Consider the following 26,337-nt stretch of genomic DNA (forward strand, 5'->3'; position numbering starts at 1 on the left):
TCGAAAAGCTTTGGACTTTGAGACTTTAGAAATTGTTTTATACCCTTGCCCTGATCTATGCCTCACCACAATTTTACCATAGAGGTCTAGAGAGTGTTCACTGAACTTCATGGCCTAGTTTCTGTCCTTGCATGTGGTGTGCATTGTGGGACATGTGCTTTTCTAAAGTTCAGTGCGTTCAGTTCGCCACATATGGACTCCAATGAAGTTCTTGACACATCTCAAGATAATTAAAGCAAAGAAGATGCTTCTGACCCCACTTTGGTAAAGAACCATAGCTTAATAACACTAATGAATTAATTCTAGCACTCGGTCTACACAACCAGATTAAATGCAAACAGCAGCAATTCTCAAACTTACAGGACAGCCATCAACTTCATAAACAACATCAAAGATCTGCTTCTGGCCTTCAGTCTTCCTCTTGTCCTCGTTGATGTGACTGGTTAGGAGTAAAACAGAGAAGTTAGAGAGTGAAAGAAAATAGTGATATTGTTCATCTCACTAGTGCTAAAACTATTGACCAATAAATTAAAAGAATCATCAGCTGCCTTAGTTGTTAATAACCCACTAGGTTACTTTAGTTTTGTTCATTAACACTAGTCAATAGGAAACCATTATTGTATTAAGGGGCCAGAAGTGTGCCAAAAGAAAAAAAAAAAAAGAGAGAGATTCATCAGACCAGCCAGGCAACATTATTCCAGTCTTCAACAGTCCAGTTTTGGTGAACCTTTGCCCACTGCAGCCTCAGATTTCTGTCCTTGACTGACAGCTAGAGTTGATTCAATACCAATACTAGTATCAGAAATGCTTCTGATACTGCCTAAAACACAGTATTGGTAAGTAACCATGTCTATGAACCAATCCAATACAACATAATTTATTAATAAACTTTATAGGTGACACCCAGATAAAATGTAAAGTTTTACTAGAATTCAATTCTTCTGCGCGGCTCTGAAGCAGTAGCTCACACATGAAGTTGCACTGTGTAGCCACTGGCAACTACTGTTTTAGAGCAGCGAAGGAGAATTGATTTCAGTTAAGTAGTGTCACATTTGCCATTAGCAAAATGTCAACCATTTAGCAGCAGGTTACACTGGAAAATCCCACCAGTAAAGCAGCAATGTGTACATTATGCAAGGCTTTAATTTCGAAGGGTGGCACTAGTGTTTGGAATTGTTATTTATTCCTAAATATATATTTTTTGAGTGGCAGTCAAATTAGATGAGAGATTCTACGGGATTCAATTGTTTTCACAAATGGTTTAACTTTGTGCTATGCCATTCAACAACGTCAATCATATCACATCAATACAGAATTAGAAGTATACAGGTGTCAATTTTTGTATCGGATCTGTCCTCTGTAGCAGTCAATACACAAGTTCAGGTATCTTCCGCTGTTGTAGCCCACTCCCCTCAAAGTTTGACGTTTGGTGTGTGCTGTGAGACCGTTATATCTGAAAATCCCAAGAGATCAGCACTTTCAGGAATTAAGCCAGCCTGTCTGGAACTGTGGTCATTTAGTCCACAATTTTCCTCCTTTCTGAAGTTTGATGTAAACATTAAATGAAGCTTCTAAAATGTAACTGCAGGATTTTGTGCATTGCACTGATGCAACATGATTGGCTGATTGCATAATTGCATGAATAAGTAGGTCTACAGGTGTTCCTAATTAAGTACTCGGCAAGTGTACATTGCAAAAGTCTTTCTTGGTAAATCTTGGCTAAACAATGGTCAATTATTCCAAGTTGAACCTACAGGGCTTAGGATGATTGGAGAAAGTTCACATTAAGTATTGGGAATGTCAAACAATGCTCGCCATGTAATCATCACAAAAGAAAGGGTAAGGTCACGCCAACTCACGTCATGACTTCTTTAAGAGAATCAATCGCTTTCTCCAGTGTTATCTTGTCAGGGTTGTCATCTGACGTATGTTTCTTTATGTCTGCAATGGTGGAAGAAAGAGAAAGTTAGGAAGAAAGAAGACAGACAGGAGGAGATGAAAATCATCAAAACAGGGAAATTAAGTACAAGTATCAACAGGACATAGGAGGCAGGTATGAAAGGAGAAAGATAAGGAGAAAAAGACAAGGTAAAATGTAATTATGACAATTTTTTTTTTCTTGTTTTAACAAATGGACGTGTATGTGAGTGTGCGTTTTACCGTTAAGAAGAAGGGCCACACTAGGCAGTCTCTGTACGGGTCTGATGAGCAGCTCCACCAGTGTCTGCCTGCCACACTCTGGCTTCGCTTGGTTGATCTGTAAAATAAAAGTATTGGTGGGACATGTTCGTGTAAAACTTACTGACACATTGAAATGGGAAACAAAAGTTTGAATTACAGGCCCACTTTGTCAATTCTTCCACTTTTAAATGAATAGCCCACAGCGAATGAGCATTTCCTGGTAAAAATACAGAGATTAAAAAGCCAAAACAACCATCAAAACAGCTTCAACTCTTTGTGGCATGGACTCTTTCCCCGTGTTGACATGAATGCATACTCTACTGAGACCTTGTGCCTGGGAGGCCACTGAAGCACACTCATGAAACCAGTTTGAGATGACCCATGCTTTGTGACATGGTGCGTTATCATGCTGGAAGTAGCCAATGTAAAATGGGTAAACTGTGGCCAAAAAGGAATGCACATGGTCTGCAACAATAATAAACAATAATGAAAGAAAAAAAAAAAAGGTTTACACAGCTGCCTGCAGTTCTTACTAATGTCAGGTAATAAAATCCAAAGTATGGCATCATTTTGGGAGGGTAAAGGACAACTCCAAGACGGTGTCATGCAAACTGCAGACAAACATTTGCCTATCATTCATCAATCTCAAACATGTAAGTAGCAGCCATATAGCACAGCCAATTGCTTTAAGTTTAGACAGCCTAGATAAGATTACACTATTAGGTTTATTATCGCAGGGACTGGGGGAGCTAATTTAGCTATTTAGATTTGCTGATATTTTCTTGAATAACCAGGTGTATGTGTGTTCCTAATGGGAAAGTTCCTAAAGTGCTTGGTGAGTGCATGATGGACAAGATGCAGTGCCATACATTGCTATATCAGCACTGCAAAATATAATTAAAAATTAAATTAAGTTTACATGCATTCAAGAAACAGGATTACTAATGTAATGCCGCTAACCCGAGTAAGCATCTACATGCCCTGTGGTAACCTTGTTACTGTAAATATTGAAATACATGCAATAGGTCAGCAATCAGATTTCCATCTTACTCCAGTCTTATTTTGGGAAGATTACAAACTTATTCTAGCTGTAGAAGTGACACAAAATACTGCTGAAGGAGACAGTGAAAGGATCGGCTCAGTAGTAGCACAGTCTCTCCTAACAGAATGGTAGTGTCTGAATTCAACAGCCAGTCAAATGCTCAGACTCTGGAAACTTATTTAGACTTCGAAAAGCTTCTTACTATTAGGTTCAGTTTTCATCAGACGCAGGGTGGAATTGTTTTAGGACACATTGCTACGAGTAATTATCTTTACTTCTAGCCCACTGCTCAGCTACCACACAGTTACTTTCCCTGACTGAAGTCCTTTGTCCTGCACGTGCTTATTTATAAATGTACTATACCACACTGTGAGCGTGGCAACCATTATCTTCCTTTTGCCGTGGTGTTGAATTTGATAGAGAATCATGGAATTTCAACAGTACTGGTGCCGACTACTAAATTTCTGGTAATGTGACATGACACACAGACTGGGAACCACTGGTCTGAACTGTGTTACAGAGATGATGTAGATTAACTCTATGCTGATTGACAAGGCTATAGTCTGTGGTGTCACAGTTAAGTATTGTCACATGTCAAAGGGTTTTCCTTGTTTGTTTCTTTCTTTGTCACCTCTTGCAAGTCTGAAAAATGTCAGGAAAACACACACATGCAGTACAAATGCAAAAGTCTTACCTTGAGAAAAGCATGAAAGCGTGGCTTTTGTTTCTCACACCGCACAATAGTCTCCTTGCTCATTTCAAAGAAGTTGACAAAGGGTGGGTAGGCCTTCACCAACTCTTTAGACTGGAAAGAGAAGATGAGGACAGGTCAGTAGCATCATTAGGAAGACTCACACAGATACAAGAATGAGGCTTCTCATTAAAAAAAAATTAACTGTATTGTTAAAAGTTGTTTTCTAACTATTTTCCTTGAATAATTCACAATGTCACCACACTCGCATCCTTTTCTGTAACTGGAAGACCATTCTCAATAATTACCCCATACCTGCCTGTCGGTTGCTTGTTTTTGAGTAACTTGAAATGGTCAAGCCTTGTATAAATGATTGATAATTAAAACAAATAACAGCATGTTAATAGATTTGTTTTAACTCACGTATTTGAGAATGATGTCTCCTACACTCCTGTCCTCTGCCCAGTCTGTCAGGAGTTCCTCAAGGTCACTCTGATAACAAACCATCATACATAGAAAATAACAGGTCAACAACACCAGTTCAAAAATGTCATCATCACAATAATGTGGTCATATGGACATACTACCTTGATTCTGGTGTGAACCTCGTAGATGTCTGGGATGCTGCCAAATATCGTCTTCATTTCTTCTTGGGCCAAGATGGGTCCTCCTACCTGCCCCTCTTTCTCCAATGGATGTTTGAAAAGCTACACATAAAAAAAGATATGAGAGAAGTGCACACAAATATGCATTAACAGAACTGACATGTTACACAAGGTGGCAAAAAAGCAAAATTGTCAAAGTTTTAGTCAGTCAATTTTGTGAGGCAGGGTTCTGTACTGACCTGGGTCATTGTGACCTGTTTGTTAACTGCTTCTACTACCATGATGCTTGGGTCTATTCAGATCTTATCTAGATCTTTTTTTTTTTAATTATGCATGTTTAATTAAGCTTTCTATTGGTCACCTTTGGGTCAGATTCAATCTACTACAGTTTGATGTTTATTTTTTAAATCATATCATCATCTTCATTTATCTGTAATCCAATAAATGAAACAAAGTCACACATAGTGTGGGAAACATTAAATGTCCCTGAATTACATAAGTAACTTATTTTTGAAAAAAGCATTAGTGCCATCCTCACAATGACAGGGAAATCTTCCAGGATTTTCCTGATAATTTTTCATAGCATTTATTATACTATTAAAAGTAAATAAATGCAGTAATCGAACTGGAGAATTTGTTGTCTCTTATTCTTCATCAAAAGTTAATTACTCTGTTTTTGACAACCACCATTTGTGGGAGAAGAAAGAAAGTGCAGAGTATTTTCTTATTATGACCAAAATTCTTATAATCAACCAGTGAGCTATTGTGTCATGTTGAGGTCTAATTAGCAGGCTACGATCTGCTGCTCAATCCCAAAAATGGGCTTACGCTAACTGTGTAACTGAAGTGAAAAAGGAACATGGATTGTCTATGAAATAGGGGGTGATCAACAGTACCACAACTCTACACTCCAACAACTAGCATGCAGGGGCTACTGGACTATATTCAGCCTCAATGGTGTTTTCTTTTGATAAATGGCACCATGACCCTACAGCAGAATTATCAGGTGATTTTAGCAGCGTGTGGTGAGTTCGTTTTTTAGATTGAAGGTAAGGTACACCATGGAGCAAACCACCAGCTTCTTGTGAAGACAAGAACAGTTAAACCCCAGTAAAATATAACAAAGAAGACGCATTACAAGAGAGGCAGATGGCAAAAAATTAGGCAGAAAAGGACAGAATGAATGAAAAGGAAGCAACAACAAAATAGTCTAAGAAAGATAGTAAAGAAAAGAGGCAAAAAGAGTGAAAGATTTTGAAGGGGTGGGAGAAAGAGAAATGGTCAGACATGTCATTTTTTGCCTCACTGGTCAGCTCTCTGACTCTGCGGGGACCAACTGATAAGAGAGACCAAGTAAGAGCAAGAACACACACCTTTAATGGTTGTAGCTTAGCCTGAACTGATGTCACAGGCAACCAACAGGCCAACCTGTGTTAATACTGTGCACATTGTACAAACACACAGACACACGCACCTACCTGTAAGATGGTGCTTAAAATGTCTACATAGTTGCTCTCAGTCTGGTAGAGCTCCTTGGAGACTTGCCACCTGGCTGACTGCTTGGACACAACTGAAGTCGAACTCCTGGATGGCTTCGAACTCTCTGGAGTAACAAGACAAGTAGTAAGGAAGTAAGACAGTTTTTAATATTACTTCAGCACAGACAAATGCAGCCACTTGTCTGTCCACTATTTTATAGAAATTACAGTGAAATTAGGGCTGAATCAAGGTAGCAAACTGTACTGAATTTTCTAGACTTTTCCATCTCCTACAGATGATGTATGAAGATGACATCTGGGCTCAAATGGAACCAGTCATCAGAACTCCGCACAAGTGCCCAGCCTGGCGTGTACACTGTGCCATTTTTTTTTTTTAATTAACATAACATCACTAGGCCAAACTTGACATTTACAGTGCATTCAAGTAGTATTCAGTCCCCTTTACTTTTTTTTACATTTTCTGATGTTGCAACCTAATACAAACATTTTCTAAATTCATTTCTTTCCCCCCTCACCAATCACAACTCAAATCATCCCACCTACACTAAAGATGTACTTTTCCTAATGTTCCCTTCAAGAATCTACAAATACTTAAAAAGCTTTTTGAAACACTCAGTGCTTAATTATTGTATCTTTGTAGCTTTAAATGAAACTGATATATGATGATAATGTTCATGTCTTTTCCTCCTTATCAAAGTGTGCTCTACAGGCTGTAAAGCTGTAGATCAATCTGTATGCAATCTGTGATACTTTATAAATCAATTCCTTGATGAATTGACTTGAAATTGCCATTGACAAATATGCCTTTTAAAAAGCCACGGCGATATGGATGAATAATTGTTGCAGTACTTTTTAAACTCTATTTGCTAGACATTTAGACAATTCTTTAATATAGTTGGATCCTTACCCCTTATCCTTGTTTTAACAATGAGATTAAACCTTCTTGTTGACTTTCTGTAAGCTTTCCATTACTATATGAGCAATCAAATATTTTAAACATAGGAGTCTTACGTAAATGGTTTGTACAAGTCTATTCCACCAAAATTAAGCATCACGCTGTTTGAACATTTCTCACATCCATGGTTCACTAACTAAACAAAGCCAAAGTTAGCTAATTTGCCTGTATGTATGCCAGTTGCTGTTTCTATCCCATCTTACACATCTCTAAATTGTTCATATTCAATTTTGCCTGTCTTGTACAGTTCCGCGAAAGGTTTTTTTATATTCAGCACACAGCAACTGGTGTTTTACTTATTTGTCATTTCTACTGAAATCTTTCATCTTGCCAACAACTGTTTTGTATGAGCCTCAAATTGGCCTAAGATCTGCAAACAATATCAGCACAATCCTACAAAACCTGACCTGCAGAAGTTCCTGGCTGCTGCTGCTCGTCCTCTGGTTGTTGAAGTGTAGGTGTACTGAGGTAGGACCTTTTCCTCCACTCTTGCCTGTCTGTCCTAACTCTCCTTTTCCTGTTTTTGCTTCTTCTCATCAGCCTATTCGTGGTCACAGTATTGTCACCTTTGCTCTCTGAACCGTTTCCTACTCTGTCTTCTAGAGTGAAGAGGGGTAAATCTTGTTACTGTTGTCTTATGAAGAGAAAATCAACCATAATACAGAAGAGAACATCCTATGGTTATACATTTTTGTATATTTCAGTGTATGCCAGAAATAGTATTCCCATCGACCACAGGAAGAGAAGGGGTTTTACAGTTAAGTCAAGTGGTGTTTTCCCATTCCTCCGTCATTCTCCTCTTACCTGCCAAGGCCTTGCATGTCTCAGGGGTGTTAGAGATGTCAAGCAGAGAGCCCATGGACAGGGAGTGCTCTGCTGACGGCCTTTTACGTGGTGGAGGGAAAGGAGAGATCTCTGTCTCCTTAGTGAGCTGAGCAAGCGTGTCCCTCAGACGTCGACGCTTACGGTTACTGTTGGGGGTTGTGAGGGAGAGGAGGGACACTGCCTTCTTCATGGCTGGACTGTCATTCTAAAGTACAAAGATAAAGATAAGATGAGTTAAAAAAAAAAAAAAAAAAAAGAAAGAAAAGCACCAAGGGGGCAAGCTGTGTGTCTTGCACATATGGGAAAATTTGAGGGAAAAAATGACAACATCTTAACTGTGCTGTGTAACAGATGGCAGCGATCCCAAAATGTCTAAGTTTGGCTTTAAGGGTGTGGTAATTTCATAATGATGCCCACTAGGAAACTCCCTGCAGGTGCCTTTAAACTGCAACAACAATGATCGAGTAAGTGTATTGCATGTCAAACTGTGCAAGACGGCTCTAATAAAATCCTGCACTCAATCTCTGTCAGACTGCCAGACTGTGTGATGAATACAAGGTGAACTGCAGCACGACTATGTAAACAGAAAAATGTATGCCAGGGTAGAGGCCTGTCATCAGCTTGTGTCATCCACCTATGCTGCTCTCGTGTTTTGAAAATACAGTTCCACGAGAGTCACAAAGTTTCGTTCCCTTTCACTTATCATTGTTTTCATTTGTGTGTTTTTCCCTAAACTTTATTCAGAGATGGCATGTACGACATATCACACAGGCTAGTGTATTCTGTGTCATGTTATGTTGAAATTTGATTGGCTGGTGTGAAGACATGGGTCGTAGCAGCAGTCACACCGAGACTTTGATCCTAAACTTCTGACGTCGTCTGAATTTTGCCACAGGCTCTTTTTGATCCCTGAAACCCTAAATAGGCAAGTACAAGTACTTAAGGTTTACAAAATCAACACAAATCAGATGAAATTAGGTTTTCAACCCTATCATAGTGTGAGGTCAGCCAGCAAGTTGCCCCTGATGTAGATCTTTAAATAAGGCTTCCTTACAGATGACTTCTCTATTTAATTTCAGTCAGACTCTAAACTTTTTGAAGTGAAGTGTTTGCATTTATTCATGTAAAATCCTGTTTATTTGAAAACCTGCAGGAGGATCACACTGATTACCCTGGTAAATACTATTTTGCATTTTCCCGAATCACCACAACAGAGGTGGCAGTTACAATGGTAGCACAACCCATAGAGCCACAACAGCTACAATGAAGGTAAATAAATCTTGACTTTTCATTTTCAACATAAAAAAAAAAAAGCCACAAACAACCCTGACGATGAAATCACCTTGATTAGGTCTGATTAGGGTTCCTTAGTTTGGTTTCAATAACTATAATAACAGAAATGATGAGTACTGAAACAGGAATGGGAGAAAAGTAAATGTGCAGTGAGTTATTGTATTAAAAATAGGTCATGGATAAGGACATGGGTAAGTTAGTGCCTTTATAATGTCTGCATAGAATTCAATGCAAACAAAGATGATTTTTTTTATGTTTTGTTTTTTTTTTAATTATTATTTCTGTGTTGCAAGTCTACATTGTCCTTCAAGTGAATATGAGTAAATTTGGCTTGAATTAATACACATTAATACACACACGAACATTACCCATCATATACACACCTTCTCGTAAAGGTACATGGACTCTCCAGCCCGAGCGTCCATCTGAATGCTTCCCCAGAACCACTGCCACAGAAAAGAGGAAAGTGTTTTTTATTGACTCCTGGATTAGGGCCGAGGTGGGTAGGAAAAAAAGATTTATGACACCATAATGACATACGCTTTCCTTTAAAAACAATAAAACAGGCAGAGTAAAGAAAAGGCTATATTGATTTTTATAACAACAGCTAAACTACCACTCCACCTTGGTTCAAATTATTCATATGCTGGAAGGGGAAATTTATTATTAATAGCTCTCTCTGACAACACAGACACAGAGAGGGAGAGCAGGGACTATATCCGTTGAGTTTTAACCTAAAAGAAATCCTTATCAGATGATCATTTGGTATTCTGTATAAGGGGAAAAGGATTTGTTATTTTCCTCTTGTCCCCATTGTTTATGTATTTCCCTGTTGTAAAATCTAGTATTCCAATTATTCTCTTATGTCAAGACAGCACTGGACCAGTGTCACAGAGGCATCAAACTTGTCATGCTGAAACAAACTTCTGTGTTGTGTATGCTGTTGTATACAGTGATGTTTAGTGGCTTTCAGATCTAACAAACATTTTCTTTTCTCATCTCATCTTTTTTCCAAAATTTTAATACTCACTTTACAAGATTTTTTAACAAACATTTTTGATTCTATAAATATCCAAAACATTTGTCGAAAGATATTTCATATTAGTATTGATGCCAAAAAAACCTTGAGGCCTACCTCCTGTTTGACCACAAAGAGTTTCTTGGAGGGAGAAAATGGCAGCTCCTTTACCGAGTTCTCCTCCACCACCATGTGTGTACAGCTCTCATCTCCAACCTCACGATAGCTGCCACCTTAGACACAGAGAAACATGGAGATGATTTTCCAAAAAATAAAAAATAAAAAATACACACAAGCATACACATACATTGCAGTATTCCAGTCTCGGTGCTTCAGCACATTCAATTTGAAATAAAATAATGGATACCACATCAAAGTGTCAAGTCTCAGCTTTAATTTGGATAGGTTACCATCAACACAAAAAGAACTCTGTGGGACATACAGAACCTTTTAAAAATTTTAGGGCTTTAACAGTAATTAGACAGATAGATGTGAAGTCAAACATGAACCGAGCACTAACCATGTTTAAGAGTCCTCTCCTCCATGTTGGCCTTCTCTTCCTCTGAGAAACCCAAAAAACTGAGGATGCAATCCTGGAAAGGAGGCACTTTGAACTCTGTTCGAAACTCCTCTTCTCCTGCATGGAAGTGTCTTAACACATGATGGTGGGAGAAACAAGGTGACAACTCAAAACATGCCAACATTTGCACATTTGGCTTTCAAAATATTCTTTTCACACACACAAATAATGTTGTTGAAAGTATAAGGTCGTAATAAGATCAAGTACAAAGTCTCCTGCAAAAATAGATTCTGTTATTATATTTTCACAGGATCTATGTGAAGATCAAGCATACATTGTAAAATTGCACAAAGACACTGTTCCTCACATGAGAGTAATTTGGGTCTTTTGTAATTGCTAGATGCTGACTATGTTTTATTTATTATAATTTATTATTAAATAGAAAATCTACAATCAAGTAACTATCCGAGAGGGAGTAAAAAGGTGCAAGCTATACAAAAATCAGAAAAGCCCAGGCACATAAATAAGGATGCCCTCTGGACACATACACAGTGCCTTCAGAAAGTATTCAGACCTCTTCAATTTTTGCAGACTTTGTGTTGTAGTTGTGTTGTTTTTGATTGTAATTTTGGATAATTGAGTGTAGACTGGTGAGCAAAAATGGTAATTTTATACAAAATGTGAAAACATGTTTTTTTTTTAATATTTTCAAAAGTTTTCAAAAATTTAATTAAATTGATAGCTTAAATCTATCATTTACAAAAGTCAGTGTTTCCACTGGTAACACGCCACACCAAATCTTTCCTGCCATAGCAAAATAAAAAAATTAATTAAAAAAATCAAAATAAAAAAATCAAACCGAAATATCTTGCGGATTTGACAGCGCCCCCTGTGCAGGTATTACAGAATTCTGTGATACAGTGATATTTAGCGGATGTTCATATAGGCTAAAGTTCCAATAAAAAATGTGCTTACTTAATTCATTTCCGAGGAAAAGAAAAACAGACAAGGTAAGTTAGGTAAACAGAGCAGGCATCAGGCATTAGTGAGGGGCGACGACGAAGATCTGCCAGGAAGAATGAGATTACCTACCCAAATCCAGGTGTGCAAAGCTTGTAGAGACTTACCAAAGAAGACCTGAAGCTGTTATTACAGCCCAAGGGGCTTCTACTAAATACTACATTAGGGGCTGCATATTCTTGTAAATGCGATTTCAGTTTTTCCAATTTTAATAAATTTGCTAAATTTTACAAAAAAGAAAATTCAAAATATGTTTTCCACTTATTGGAAAATACTTATGGGGAAAAGTACAATTCTTATATAATCTACAACATAATAAAATTTGCAAAAAGTGAAGGGGTCTCAATACTTAATGGAGCTATTGCGTGTTGTTAAGGAACAAGATATTGCAGTACAGAAATGTCAAAAGATCATTTAAAAGGTCCTGTTCAATACATACAATTCCTTAGTCAGAATTCTAACCATTTTCTACTTTACATCCCGTGATGCCATTAAAAAGGTACAAACAGCATCCAATTACTTCATAACTTTTCTTAGTTGTGGCTGACGGCTGACCCCAGCCCCTCTGAATGGCCTCCTCTCCTTGCCAGTGAGGTGTCAATAGTTGTATTTGTCAAACAGAAATTGTAAGAATTCAGCACTGTCACCAACCTTGAAACTACCTAGCTTTTAGGAATTTGTCTTCACAAATGGTTGAATGTTACATTTATAATGGGTGTCCCTATCAAGTTTTTTGGACCTTGATCAATATTCAAGCCTTAAATACTGGGTGTCAACTGCTACTAAGTCCAACTCAATACTTAACATTTACATAGTGATAGAATATGTGCAATGTTAATTATATATGTAATCTGGCACATTGCAATAACAGGTGAAGCCTACTAAATTCAACACACCTTATTTCCCTAAGCAGCTTAATCCATATGAATAAAAGTTTAACTTGGACGTTCCAGCCCTGAAATTGACATGACACAATCACGTAGAGAGAAGATGTCCCACTCTGCTGGAGTTGTTTGATTTACAGCTGCACGGCAGCGTTACAGAGTGAAGTTTCTTCATTTATGGGAAATCTTTCACTCAATACAGATACTGGCTTGCAGAGAGCATGAAAAGCAAACACCAGCTGAGTTTCAGTTTGGTCTGCTCTAACAGCTGATATAACCTGCTGCCGCTTGTCATTATAACGAGAAACGCCGGCTAAAAATGAGAAGCTGCTACCTAATGCTTTGTACACCACTCTTTGCTAAAGATAAGAGTTTAAGTCAGAGCTTAGTGAATCTGGACATCAGAATTCCTGCCTCCAATTAACTTTTCACATTTACACTCTAATTTCCATTAGCATATGAGGATTTAAGGATTTCAAGGATTTTCAACTTACACATCATCTCTTCTCTCCCATGCCTTATGAATCCATGATGGAGTGAGGATGGGCGTACCCAGACACACTGCCAGCTGAGAGATGAGGCACAATAAGACACAGTAAAGAGGGATGACAGAAAACACAATGAGTAATATGCAATTAAGAGATGAGGTAGACAGAGGGAAACATAACAACAACAAAAAAGGGCATGACATTTATTTCTGCACTATTTTATAACTGTACGTCCTTCAAATAGTTCCTAAGTCAGTGCTTACTGGATGACAATCTCCCCAGGCTGTTTTCATTACTCCTGATCGACTTGTCACTCAGAATAACAGTTTCCACTTCAGACACAAAGAAGTATGAGATGCTCAGTGATTCAGACTGTTTTTCCCCTCTTTTTTTAAGTTAGCATAACACTTTCCAATAGAAAACAGCCTTGACCGCATGTCACAAAGCCAACGAGTTCGTACTGCATTTTGTCTTGCTCTGCACGCACCACAAGAGTTTGTAGAGGGAAAGGAAAGGTGGTGAGGTTAAAGAAATTTAAGGCAATAATTGTGAGGAAGGAGAGACTTCCGCAATATTTTTCGGGGTGTGTGTGTGTGTGTGTGTGTGTGTGTGTGTGAAGGCAGTAACTGAGGAGGAAGAGGAAAATAAAAAAAAAAAAAAATCACATTAAGAAGAGAAAAGACAGAAGAGTGTCAATCTCTTCATCCATCCCTTCCTTTATCTCTGTGTATCCCTATGGAAGAGGCCATGTATTGAACTCAGTTTATAAAGGATCCAACTGGGAATTCAAGCAGGACTTTCTGACATCAGATCGAGACACTGGCTAGGCAGGGAGGAGCGTCACATCGTTTCCCTACTCATTTCAGTTTAGTCAACCAGAGAGGGGGAAAAAGTGCAATACAATCAGAGGAGGAGCGGTGTACAATAAATACAGAAAAAAGAAATAAAACACTGAGTATGTAATTGTAACTTTCTGAACATGACAAAGCCCTACTTCTCTACTGTTCTGTTGTATTTTGAGTTGGTAAAGTTTCAAGTTCAATTTTCGTTTTGGTTTCCTCATTCAGGTTCACATTGATCTCTTTTTTTAAGTTACAGGAGGTGTTCCTGTGTCAGCACTTTTCTTGATGGATTGCTGAGATTTTGGGCCATGTTGCTATTATTCTTTCTACCACCAATGAGCGAAAACCACAGAAACACAACACAGGTAAATCAAACATTTATGTTGGTATTTTCTGTTCTCATTTTTCTGCCTCAGTTAAAAGCTGTGTTTGCACTTCAGCCGTCAGGTGCATTGAATAAAAATGGCAAATACAATAGCAAGGTATTTGGGTTTTTTGTTGTTTTGTTTTTGTTAACACACACATGGATAAATGAATGCTGGCAAGAGAAAGGGTTTTAATTATTCCACTACTTTTGAGAGAATATTGGATAATTTATATTCAGCAGTTCTGCCCATTAGGGTTAGGGTAATATATATCAAATATTGACGATTAACTCTTGACATTTTGTTTGCCATGCAAAAGCTGGCAACAGTATTATCACTGAGATGATCATAACATGTTTTAATGGGTATTTTAGGTCTTCTTGTCTTTATTTCTTAATTTGTCCATTCATTTCTGTAGAAATTCAAACACACAGACCAGATGTATTTATTAAAAACTGGGATATACATTGCTCAGCCCTACTGCACAGTGCTATCAATGTCAGATAAAAAAAACAGACTGCCAGACCAGAGTAAACCAACAAACAAAAAAAGTAAGAAGAGTAAACACACCCTGTATTTCTCCCCATTCGTGGAGTAGGCGATGAGATGAGTGACCTTGGTGCTGAAGTCTTTCCGGATGGTCCCACCCATGTGATGCACCAGATTTACTAAGTTCTTCTACATGAAAAACAAAAAAAAACACAACGTTAGAACAAAGAGGGAAAATAAATGCCAAGGTGGAACATGCCAGACATTTTGGTATACCAGTGGGTTTTATCCATTTCTATGAATATATTTCTCCAGATTATTTATTAGTCACTGTATACCGGAGACTATTATGCTCTCTGATCAGATGACGTTAGCAAGGATGATGCAGGATTTCAAAATACCATGTATGCCATGTATATGAGGAATCACATGGAAGTATGACATTATACAACAATAGCAACAATATGACCTGCACTGAACTATATTGTACTGGGAGAACCATTATGACTGTAGCTTGACCAATACTGGAAGGCTGGTACCAATATAGTTTTTTGTTTTTTGGTTTTTTTTTTTAACATACAGTCATCACTTAAACATTTTTATATGAATCTCTTAGATCAGATTTTGTGACTAAAATACATACCCAGTGGGACATATTACAGAATAAAAACTCATCAATGCTCTAATGGAGACTCTTTCTAAATGACCTCAAAACTAGTTGACATTTCTTCACTACTATTTCTTACTACTTATCAGCTGACTTGCACTCAGTTGCCACTTTATCAGGTACAGCTACTGTAACTAAAACAAATACAGTGCAATACAACAATTTATTATTATAATTAATTCTACCTTCATGAAGGTTTTACCATTCAGTTTCTGTTGAAAATGTTTTTGAAGAGGTGTTGATTCAACTTTATAGACATTTAGCTGTAAATAGCTTATAGACAATAGCTGCAGTTTACAGTGCTATTGAACTGCATTGCACTATTCCAAGTGGTGTTCCTAGTTTTGGCTACCCTTTTAATATGATTGGGTGGACAAAATATTAGAAAAACAAAAACAGCATAATTCAACAGCACTATAAATGTCACCAATGTCAAGGTATAATTTATTACAAGGCTGTTGTATTAGACTGAATTAGTTTTAGATAGTTGAACCTAATATACTGGCAATATCGAGTGAATATACCAATATATCTGCAATAACCTATTATCAGCTGATATCAGTCTGGCCAATTTATCTATCTAGCTCTAATTCTCACTACTGAGTGTCAAGCCATGGAAATGTATTTTCATTACATCCTGATATAGTGTAGAGTAATAGGATCAACTATGGCTGAACATACGTGTGGCTATGCTGGCTACCAGAGAGAAAGCTGTTTCTCACTTTGCATTTTTCTTCAAAGCAGCAAACCGTCAGCCTGTTATCAAGGTTAAGAACTTTGCCATGCTGTGCTGCGGAAAGCATTGCACGTATATTGCATGTATCAAATTAAATGGCCTGTCAGTGCAGCTGGACTGATGTTCCCCAAATGACTTCTGTGCTGTTTTAGAAAAGCCTGAGTGATATTAATAATGCAGATCTTTCTACACAGTACGATTAAGAACAAAATACCTTAGTTATCATCCGTCCACAAAAAAGATAAAGTTGGTAAGTTAATGTACTCACCATTTCCTCTTTGTTCCTGAAGCCAGTGAAACACAGTGACAGGTTAAGCATGGTGGTGGAATAGAGAGGACGACATGAAAACTGAAGAGGCTGTGGGGAAGGGAAAAGCAAAATTCAATGCAACAAAAATTTAAGTAGAGAATTACATTTCAATACTTTAATGTCATTCAGTCCTTTAGGAATATGATGAACAATTGTGTAAGAAGCGTATTGGATTAGAATCACTGACTATACCTTTAATTACTTCTATCTCACGTTATAATTTATGTGAATCTACTGTGGGACAGATTACGTGTTCCGTATCCATAACATATTGCGAGTCAATGACTTACTTCTTCCTTCGCAGCACAGTGCAGCACAACTGGAGGCCCAACAATGCGGTTTTCACGCTTGTAGAGGTAGTTGTAGTCAGGAGAATCAAAGTCTGCGAGGACAAACACTGTCTCAAAATCTGTGTTCTCTTCATCTCCAAACTCCTGGGCGTTGTCTGTCATTATGCACGGGGTGTTGATGTCCTGAACAGGAAGAATCACAGTATAGAGTGATGGGAGAAATGCAACACTTAGAAGCGCACAAAAATCTGCAAATTACCAAAGAAAGGCTTGTTAACTTTGTTAGTGTGGCTGTTGGATGTTGGTGAAATATTGGTTAATTTCATTCTAAGTAGATTTCCTAAGTAATAAGTAAGTAGCTATAAACTTAAAGGATAACACTGGCATTATTTTGCATGTTTCTGACTGTTATGAAAAGACCAAAACCAACAATGTTAGTTCATCTCTCATTATTTTTCAACTTCCCAACCTCTACTCACAGGTAGTTCATCTTTCATTTTCAAAACTGCATTAGGCAGTCCATCTGAAGGAGAACTCCACAACAACCAAAACATCATGCAAGTTTGATTTATTTTGACCTTACTGAGTCTTTATGTTGTTGAATGTAAGACCAACTAACTCTCCTTTTGGCTTAGTGCTAAAAGCTCAAGTACGTTCACAAACAGCTACTCACAAATTCTGTGCCATTTGGGTTTGAACTGAGAGTGTACAGTGTTTTTTTTTCCTGGAATCAGCTGCTGATGGAAACATGGTTGATGAGAGCTGTGAGACAGTACCAAAGCCAACCAAAAGGTAAAACTAAAACAATGAGCCAAAAGACACTGAAACACTCTGTAGGGCTGAAGGAAACTGCTGAGTTGGGAAATAACATTCAATAATACAATTTAAATCTTTCAGTCATTTGAAATATTGTTCAAAATGTAAATTAGTTCAGCTTTAAAAAAGTATTTTCCTTAACCAGCTGGGAAACAGTGCATTTGTTGGGGACTATTTCATAAGTGGAACAGGCTGCAAACTGGTGTACAAGGGATTGAAGCCGTGTTTATCGCGGGGTTTATGTAAGTTTTTCAGATTTGAATACACAGTCAATACTTTTGAGTGGGGCCAATTCATTGTTGGTTCTGACGTTTTCATATGATTGCTGTCAGTACGAAAAATATGAAATCACTACCTTTCATTGTCAAAACAATTTAAGACTAAATATTTGGATCGTTTTAATGACCTACTTCCTCACTGAATTGTAAGTACATACTCTGCATCACAAAAAACAGTAACCAAACCATGACTGATTCAAATTAGACAATTTACGGCCAGTTGGTTGTTATATTATATATTATATAATATATATTTTCTTCCAGTCAATGCTCCAAGGTCAATACCAAAGACATCTTCTTCAATCCATCAAGAAAAATAGTAGAAGACTGGCATACACAATAGTTCACTTTTACACATAGTAGACACAATCATATTCTCTCTTTCTGTACCATACAGCAGAAAAAAAAAGCTCAGTGCTGCATGAAAACAATACATTCTGCCTTCTCAGATGAGAAAATGTGTTACTCTAAATCAGAGTACAGTATTTTGCATCAATGGCTTTGATATCAAGGAGCAAATATTAAATCACAAACTAGGTGCCGGGCTGCTTAAGGGCAGAGCTGGCAGTTCAGGAGAGGTAAAATGACTTGCGCTAACTGTAAACCTGCCCATAAAACAAACTACCTCAGAGAAATTTTTTCCAGTAGCTGACACAGGACAAAGGCAGAAGAAGCAGTGAGGCATTGGTGGAGTGACACAGAAACACAGACACAGTTAGAAACCACATTTGTTATTAAAACTGTTAGGATCCACATAGCTTTAGACACCTGTGTGTTAGAGAAATAGTTTAATACTTTGAGGAATACAAGCTTTTGCCTTTTTCCTAATGAAGAGATGAGCAGGTCTGTGTCTTAAATTCAGAGCTGGAGTCAGGACGTGTATACCCCAGAGACTACAGCCACGTTGAGTCTACAGCCATGCTAAAGGTTCTGTGAGGTTGCACTTAGGCTCATCAATCCATCCAATCAATGTTGAAATATTTCACTGGATAAGAGGAACTTATCGCTGGTGGCGTGAGATGAAACGTCAGAGGATCACCAGAGTTAGTAAGATTCAACCTCTGGGAACCACGTGAGTCCACATAAAATTTAATGACAATCCATCCAATCATTGTTGAGATCTTTCTGTCTGGATCAAAAATTAAAACTTGTGGGACTAGAGGGCGTTAAAAACAGATTATTTTTGATGAAGGAGAATCCACAAAATCAGTGTTCTATCATCACAGCAAAGTTGCCAGTTTTAGTATCTGAGACTAAAACCTCAAGAACCATATCTGGCAACCCACACTTTAGTGGAAAATGCTGACTGAAAGCCAGAGGGATAAACTCTTGTTTGTTGAGAGATACACAACGTGTCTAACATTATAAAACATTTAAAAAATAAATATGTAAACAAGCCAGATATGATGGTAAATTATTAGGCTTTCGAGGCGTTGTATGTAGTGTAGGTGTACATTAAGCTAACCTCATCCTGACTCTAGCATTGTAAAGACATGAGATTGTTATTGAGCTTCATCACATTCTCCGAAAGAAAGCTAATTTACATATTTCACAACGTATCAAACTATTGCTTTAAGAAGAAATGACACTCAAAAACCAAAGCTTCTTAGATGCATTGCATAACACTTCAAGGCCTGTCTAATTAAATACTTTGTGTGCAAATAGCTTTTTGTGGACTGCATGCAACATGAACCTTCATATTTACAGCTTGAAATTGCGTATTTTTAAATGTCATGATGCTAAATAGAAAGCATTTTAAATGAATTTTAATATTACCCCTCAGTCTAGAAAGTTGCATTGACATTTGAGTGCAAATCTCTTTTAAAGAGAAGTATCAAGTATCACATCAATTATATTCAAATATTCACTCATAAATCAATTCACCATCAGTGAGTTAGTCATGCACAATGATTAAGTGAGTGCCCACTGTGAATTAAGACTCATGCAGCACTTCCCAAAGTTCCCAGAAAAGTGTCAGACAGTCAAACAGTAAGGCAGACACTGTACTGTACCATATTGACTATAGATTTTATCATCATTTTCTCCTCGGCACCCGCCTCGCCTTCTCTTATCTTTACCACTGGTACCTCCATTACTCTGATGGCCTGTAAAAACCAACCAGGAGGAAGTGGATGTTAAACACTGGCATTTGAAAGAAGGACAGCAGAGCAAAAAGAGAGGAGTGAACGAGAATGCCAGAGACAAATTCATACAAAACAATGTCACATGAGGACAGAAGAATGGCTGGGTTTGGGGATGATGAAGGAAGGAGGAGGTGAGGAAGAGATGGGTGGGGCCTGTGTCCTTGCAAAGTCTAAAGACAGTGACTTCAAACAACCATTGGGCTCCAGAGGGGGTAGGCTGGGGAGGAGAAGAAGTTTCCGTTAAAAATTAATATAAAAGTTCAAAGCCGTCGGGAAGGAGGAGAGGAGGAAAAGAACAGGACAAAAAGGGAAGGGGACGTGAAAAAATGGTGGTGGTGGTGGTGGTGGTGGGGGCTTTTTTTCTGTGGGTTGACTGAGCAATGCCAGTGGGCGGTCAGGCAGACAATCGGGAGCGCTCTGATGGAGCTGTCGGCAGATGTCTTTGGATGTGGCTGCGCTGCAGATTGGCAGGGAGAAATAGATGATTTAAGCAGGAAGCTTTCAGAAGTGACAGGGCTCAGGAGACCTGGGAAGGAAGTCGTTCTAGCAGCACTTAGACTGCTGCCACACCTCCAAATCACCTTCACATGGTGCTACTCAAAGACACAAAATTAGATGCTGCTTACTGTAGCAGACACAAACACACACTGATGGACAGGTAAATATCCAGGTGAAAAACTCTACACAATCTGACACAATTTTATGCTGCAGATTTCAACAGCCTCATGAAACTACATTTTTGCTTTGTTGAAAGGATTTATAATGACATCCCAGGCTTTTCTTGGTTCTGTAGTGAGCTCCAGTATTAACTTACAGTGTTTCTTTCTGCTCATGACAAAAAAGAGCAGGAAAAAATAGAGACATTTGGATTTGGACTAAGATTAATCATGACGTCTTAATAAAAGTTGAAAATCATCGTTGTCTTGTGTCCCTTTGTTGCATGTGATTCTCTCTCCCCAACTTTCCTGTCTATCTCTCATTAAGGCTATGATAAAAGCATAAAAAGCACAGAAAATAACTTTAAAAAAAAGGGCTGCTAAGTGTCCCTGTGAGTCCAGCAATGGCCTTGGATATAGAGTTTTGTAGGGGGAATAAAGCCTGCGTCAAAATACTGACAGTGGCAGATATTTTGGACAAAACCCTTCAATATGACTATAACTAATGCAATTAAGACCTGAAATGACACACACACACACACACACACTGGTGAGCTAGTATCAATGTACTGATAAAAACATATTTATGGTAAGTGAGTCCACTGCACTAGTCCGAAAGGGTCGGTGGTTTGATCCTAGGCCCCTCCTGTCCATAAGTCTAACTGTCCTTGAGCAAAACACTGAACCCCAAGTCACTCACAGCGGGCAGGCCAGCACCATTTTATATTTTTACAGTATATATATATAGCACTTAGACCTGCTTTAAAATCAAAAAGGTATGGAAATGTAAATTTCTATAATACAGGACCTTTAAGCACATGCAAACACTTCACTAAAAGCCCTCCAAGCTTTGTGGAGCTAGGTAGTGAGCTCACTATTGCTGTTAGGCTGAAATTATAGTCAGGAGCTCATCAATAGCTGGGATGTAATGGCACACCAGCCACAGCCAGCAACTGTTTAAAAAGAAATCACAAGTCACTCATTTCTAAGTAGAAGCTACATTTAAATACTTTAGGTTGTGAAAGCTCTGCAGGCTGCCAAATATTACACCCAGGCCGCTCTGTTTTAGCATGGCTTATCTCCACACACAAGCAGGTGTGTATGAGAGAGAGGAAGATTAGAAAGTGTGTGCACTCCCTTTAAAAATATCTCACTCTAACATGCATCTTGACGATGTTACTAAATTAATAAATGAAGCTCTGTTTCTTCTGTAGCCTAAAGAAGCCTCCAAGTTATTAACAGATTACTATGCATACGCTGTATGAAAAAATAAATTTAAAAATATAAAACATAACAACTGAAGATGTTACTAACTAACAACATCCATCACTTATGGAGAAATCCTACCTCTCCCCATTTACCTGCCAAAAAAGTGCTATCAATAAAGCGTACAGACGTATAAAGCTCACTTTGAGCCTCAACAGACTTGTGCCAGCAAAAAACAAATGTTAATGTTAAAACTTAACAACGTACCATGCAGCGATAGTGTCTGTGTGGATTTACCCATGCCCAATAGTCACTGGTTACATCATTAAAATATATATATCACTAGTGGCAATTAATTTGAAAACAACAATGATTTTGAAGGAAACACTACTTTAAATTCAGGCTACAACTGAACTCATTATCAATTAATACATTCATTAATCAATCTCCAAAATATTTATGGTTTGCCCTATTATGTCCAGAGGTGCTATAATTAAACAGAGGGGTTGACTTAACCAAGAATTTCCCATCACTTAATTTTTTTTTTAACAATGACAAAAACCTGAAGGCCATTTTGAAAGATTAGAAAAGAGTTTGACGGCAGGTTCTGAGGCATCAAGGTCTGTCATGTGAAAAACAAATGTGAATTTCAAACCTCATTTCAAACATTGTGGCTGCCTGGGAGAACATTCTCCCTCTGATAAGAATATATTTCCCACCTGAGACAATCTGGTGGAAACACCGAACACTCAAATTTACTCCGAAATTCTGGCAAGTTCAACAATGAACCCTGACAGGAAGATCTCATCTACTGACAGTTATAACCCAAAAGTAATGTCCAGCAAAACAGAGTTTCCATGTCCTTTTTATCAAATCGAGAAAAGCAGCGATGTTCAGACAGATTGCGGAGACCGGCCACCTTAATAGAAACCAGTGGACCACAGTGTACCTTTGGGTTTAACAGAGGAATGATGTACCTGAAGTGCTTTGACCAGCGCTCCATTTCTGCATGCTTCTCCCACGAGAACAACCCTTGTCTCCACTTTAGGCAGCATATCTGAAAAAGCAACAGAGACAGAATGAATGAGCAGTAAAAAGGGAAAGAGGAATGACATACACACCCACACCCAAAGAAGAACAGGGACAGATAAAGGAGCAGGTCATCTCTTGAAGGTGATGCAAGTTTTCTCATTTTGACTGACAGCCAGGGTACCAGTCAGTAGACGTCAACCAATATTGGATTTTTAAAGGCTGATATGATAACGATATTGCTCACTCTATGCCTGTATTGTATCATGGACAAAGAGCTGATAGTGTTGTATAATATATTCCAGAGATCACTTGGAGAGAAAAAACCTGAAAAAGAGTCAGATATGACATCAACGCCAAATGTTAGCCTTATGTAAAATCAGCTGTTCCATTTATTTACAGTATGTCCCTGTGTGATCGCTGGAGGCAGCGCAGCCACTGGCCAGTTTCGCTGATTCTGATATTTTATAAAACAACCCTATCATTCGATTAATCTGTCAATCTCTACCATTTCTACAAATAATAGAACTTAATCATTGATTAAGTGTGAAGAGAAAAAAAAAGGTTGCATAGAATTGGTTAATCAATATGCAAGAAAGACGAAGACAATATATGTTCACTTTATTAGAACAAAAGAGCTCATTTCAGTTCCCACATAAACAAGGTGTAACCTAGTGTACACCTGGACCTTGTATGCAGGGCTCAAGACTGATGGAGTGCTGGGAAATATCTATAATTTTTCATTTACTTCTTTTAAACTATCGTTTAGCAAATAATAAACCGAACCAGCGCTCTGACTCAACTAAGCAAACTGACAGTGAACACCGGGCATGAAGTGGCTAATCAGGAGGGCCTGAGGTGGGCTGAGCTGGTTGTTGGCCGCAAGGGTGCGGGTTAGAGGGAGGGAGTGGGAGAGAGCAAGTGAGATAGATCAGTAGCGCTGTGTGCAGTAATCTGAGTTTATTTAGCAGGATAATGTTGTATAGCTTTGTGTTCTGCTCTGGTTTCATCATAAATTCTAATATGCTAATTAAAGCAAACTCAAAAGATGTGCCTGTTGTTCATGTATTGTCCTATAAATCATCAATAATTAATCCTCTGTTTACAATATGATTCTGGTAAAGTGTGACATAGACCGTATGTGATTGTGTGTTTCCTGATGGATTTTGGTGGGCAAGTCTGAGTCAAAAGTCCAGGGCTGTTTTTAATCCCCACTCCTTTCCTGAATATTAAGAAATACAGACACTAAGGATTATCAGGATCAGAAACACAATACTTAGATGTATGCAACAGGCAGCAAACATCAAACTATATAATCTAACTTTAAAGCAAGAATCTCTGTCTGTCCATCTGTCTGATAATAATAGAGTAGAGAAACATTTTGATTTGGTAACAATTTACATTCACTTTGGGAAGGTTTAATTTGGTTTTCAAGACGGTTCTGGGACTGTGGTGAAAAAAGTTAGTCTGCAGCCCTGCTTGTGCAGCTGCCTAAGTCCAGGACAGAATTTGTTTCCCAGTCCAACCATGTGCCTTGTCCTTTCCTCATGTGGATAGAGGGGGAACGCAATAATACACAACAAAAGGTTAAAGTTAAAATTAAAAACCCCTTTCAGGAACATGGATAGCACCACTCAGCCAGGTGTGCCAAAAACATTAATTTATAAACTTTCATATTTAATAGAAAATAATCCCTAAATGCAACAGCACAAAGTTCTGTCAAGATATAAATGAATGAACTCAGTATAGGTCTCTGCTGGAATGTACTGTGGAAGAATTGGTTTACAGTGCAAATGACTTTAGTAAACATGAAAGTCACTGACTGACTCAAAATGTTTTGACACAAACAAGCAACTTAAATTTCCTGACTTTTCAGAAACCTTTGACAGGTTTTTTTTTTTCCAAAAAAGCACCTAGCGACAAATCTAACAAATTTTCTAGGCAAACTTTCAGTAGAGGAGAGTCGGTCAGTATTGGCCTGAGACCACAAGGTTGGGCTTTCCCTCCGCAGGCACACCCCTCTATGCTGACCACACAACAGTTGATGTGAATCAGCGTCTAATTTTCTGTCTGAGTGACCATTTTTCAATTGAATATAGCCAAAACCACAGCACAGCCATTGTCTTTGTCTTATGTGTATAGTGATAAAATCTGGATTTTAGCAGTGCAGAGCAACAGCTTGGAAATGGCTTGGAAGGTTATGCTGGTTAACATGTAGTCTTAATGGGCCACGTTTCAATCACTATTTCATACTTGTTTCATTGTCTGACAACAGAAAAACATATAAATGAGAACAGCTTTATTGGGAATTAAGCTATATTAAAATACTATATATGTGAGCAAACAGAGTACAAGTGAAGCCTAACCCTAACCATGGAAGAATGCAAATAGCCTGCAAGACGGTACAACCATAAGTCCTGTTTCAGGTTTTAGTGCACCATGTCTCCACAGCATCTTAGATTGGCTTTTTGCCTTGCAGACAGGAAAATCCTGATTTTTACACAGTGGTGGCTGTTGGTATTAACTACATTGAAATTGAAGGTCACATGTGGTATAAATCCATATTCATTTTTAACAACAGCAGCAGTTTAGGAATTAAGAGATTACAGAGATTTAGAAAAAGGAGAAAGGAGGCGAGAACAAAAAACAGTGACCTCTGCAGACTGACCTTCCCCATCTTCACATGCCATGCCCAGAAATACATGGTCCTTGGTGGTTTCGGCAATCCTTGAATCGTAGACCGAAGAATCCACCAACAGACTCCGGGCTGTCCCTAAAGTCAGTATGCTGCTGTCAGCCATGGCAGGAACCTAAGGAGGCACCAAACTGTCCAAGCTATCAAAAGTTACAGGGAATGAACAGAGAGCGACACAGAGGGAGAACACAGTAAGGCAGAGAGAAGGGAGAAAGTATAGCAGCAAGGAGGAAAAGGAGGAGGGTGACAACTGTCAAACTAAAGGCAAGAGACAACACTTGGCATGACTTCACACACAAATACTGCCTGTGTCTGACAATTCAGCTGGAGAGGAGGCAACACATTTGTGAACTGTGATAACTTTGGTAAAACTAGGCAAGGTGGAAAAAACTTTAGATTTGTTAGGTTGCTTAGATAACAGTCATGAAACCACCTCTGCCAGGCTTAATGAAACCTAGATGTCAGTTTAGATTAGTGGCGTTAACTAAAATAAATCTCACAGTTGACAAAAAGCACAGTAATATTAATGGAAAGCTTAAAATAGAGGACAATTCATCATTGTAAACAGGTCAAAGAAGCAATGAGCCTCCAAACTACACAAACTCATTAGGTTAGAGGATTTGTGGATATGAATTAATAGTTGACGTTACTTTTGTGTCTTTTATGTTCACCTATGCTTCTAATAATGTAAAACACAAAGGTATTAGGCCAACAGGAGGACTAGCTTACACCTTAACGCTGGGCCAGTTAACGTTAGCTGCTTTCACCATGGCACCAAGTCACCTCTACCTAT

At 38.3% G+C, this 26,337-nt stretch overlaps 1 protein-coding gene across 7 annotated transcripts in view; it reads right to left on the reverse strand.

Moving 5' to 3' along the window:
• ect2 (epithelial cell transforming 2) overlaps positions 1 to 26,337 on the reverse strand; it is a 48,650-nt gene that overhangs the window by 21,840 nt on the left and 473 nt on the right. For 3 of the 7 annotated variants that reach the window (XR_011692434.1, XM_071487337.1, XM_071487341.1), the window contains exons 2-20: positions 25,518 to 25,684; positions 22,798 to 22,877; positions 19,827 to 19,919; positions 16,721 to 16,903; positions 16,389 to 16,478; positions 14,799 to 14,906; positions 13,028 to 13,101; positions 10,630 to 10,760; positions 10,227 to 10,342; positions 9,475 to 9,537; positions 7,778 to 8,003; positions 7,381 to 7,572; positions 5,998 to 6,122; positions 4,502 to 4,621; positions 4,338 to 4,406; positions 3,918 to 4,028; positions 2,161 to 2,257; positions 1,860 to 1,941; positions 361 to 439 (exon numbers count right to left, since the gene is read on the reverse strand). Coding sequence is in view for 6 of the 7 variants with exons in the window: in XM_071487337.1 (XP_071343438.1) it covers positions 361 to 439; positions 1,860 to 1,941; positions 2,161 to 2,257; positions 3,918 to 4,028; positions 4,338 to 4,406; positions 4,502 to 4,621; positions 5,998 to 6,122; positions 7,381 to 7,572; positions 7,778 to 8,003; positions 9,475 to 9,537; positions 10,227 to 10,342; positions 10,630 to 10,760; positions 13,028 to 13,101; positions 14,799 to 14,906; positions 16,389 to 16,478; positions 16,721 to 16,903; positions 19,827 to 19,919; positions 22,798 to 22,877; positions 25,518 to 25,650 (2,172 nt within the window). In the remaining variant the exon portion in view is untranslated. The remainder of the gene's footprint in view (positions 1 to 360; positions 440 to 1,859; positions 1,942 to 2,160; positions 2,258 to 3,917; positions 4,029 to 4,337; positions 4,407 to 4,501; positions 4,622 to 5,997; positions 6,123 to 7,380; positions 7,573 to 7,777; positions 8,004 to 9,474; positions 9,538 to 10,226; positions 10,343 to 10,629; positions 10,761 to 13,027; positions 13,102 to 14,798; positions 14,907 to 16,388; positions 16,479 to 16,720; positions 16,904 to 19,826; positions 19,920 to 22,797; positions 22,878 to 25,517; positions 25,685 to 26,337) is intronic. The other 4 variants (XM_071487338.1, XM_071487339.1, XM_071487340.1 and 1 more) reach the window with 4 other exon arrangements.

Source organism: Trachinotus anak, unplaced genomic scaffold (assembly GCF_046630095.1).
Source record: "Trachinotus anak isolate AG129_WGS33_773 ecotype Australia unplaced genomic scaffold, CSIRO_AGI_Tana_v1 ptg000010l, whole genome shotgun sequence".
Classification (NCBI taxonomy): Eukaryota; Metazoa; Chordata; class Actinopteri; order Carangiformes; family Carangidae; genus Trachinotus; species Trachinotus anak.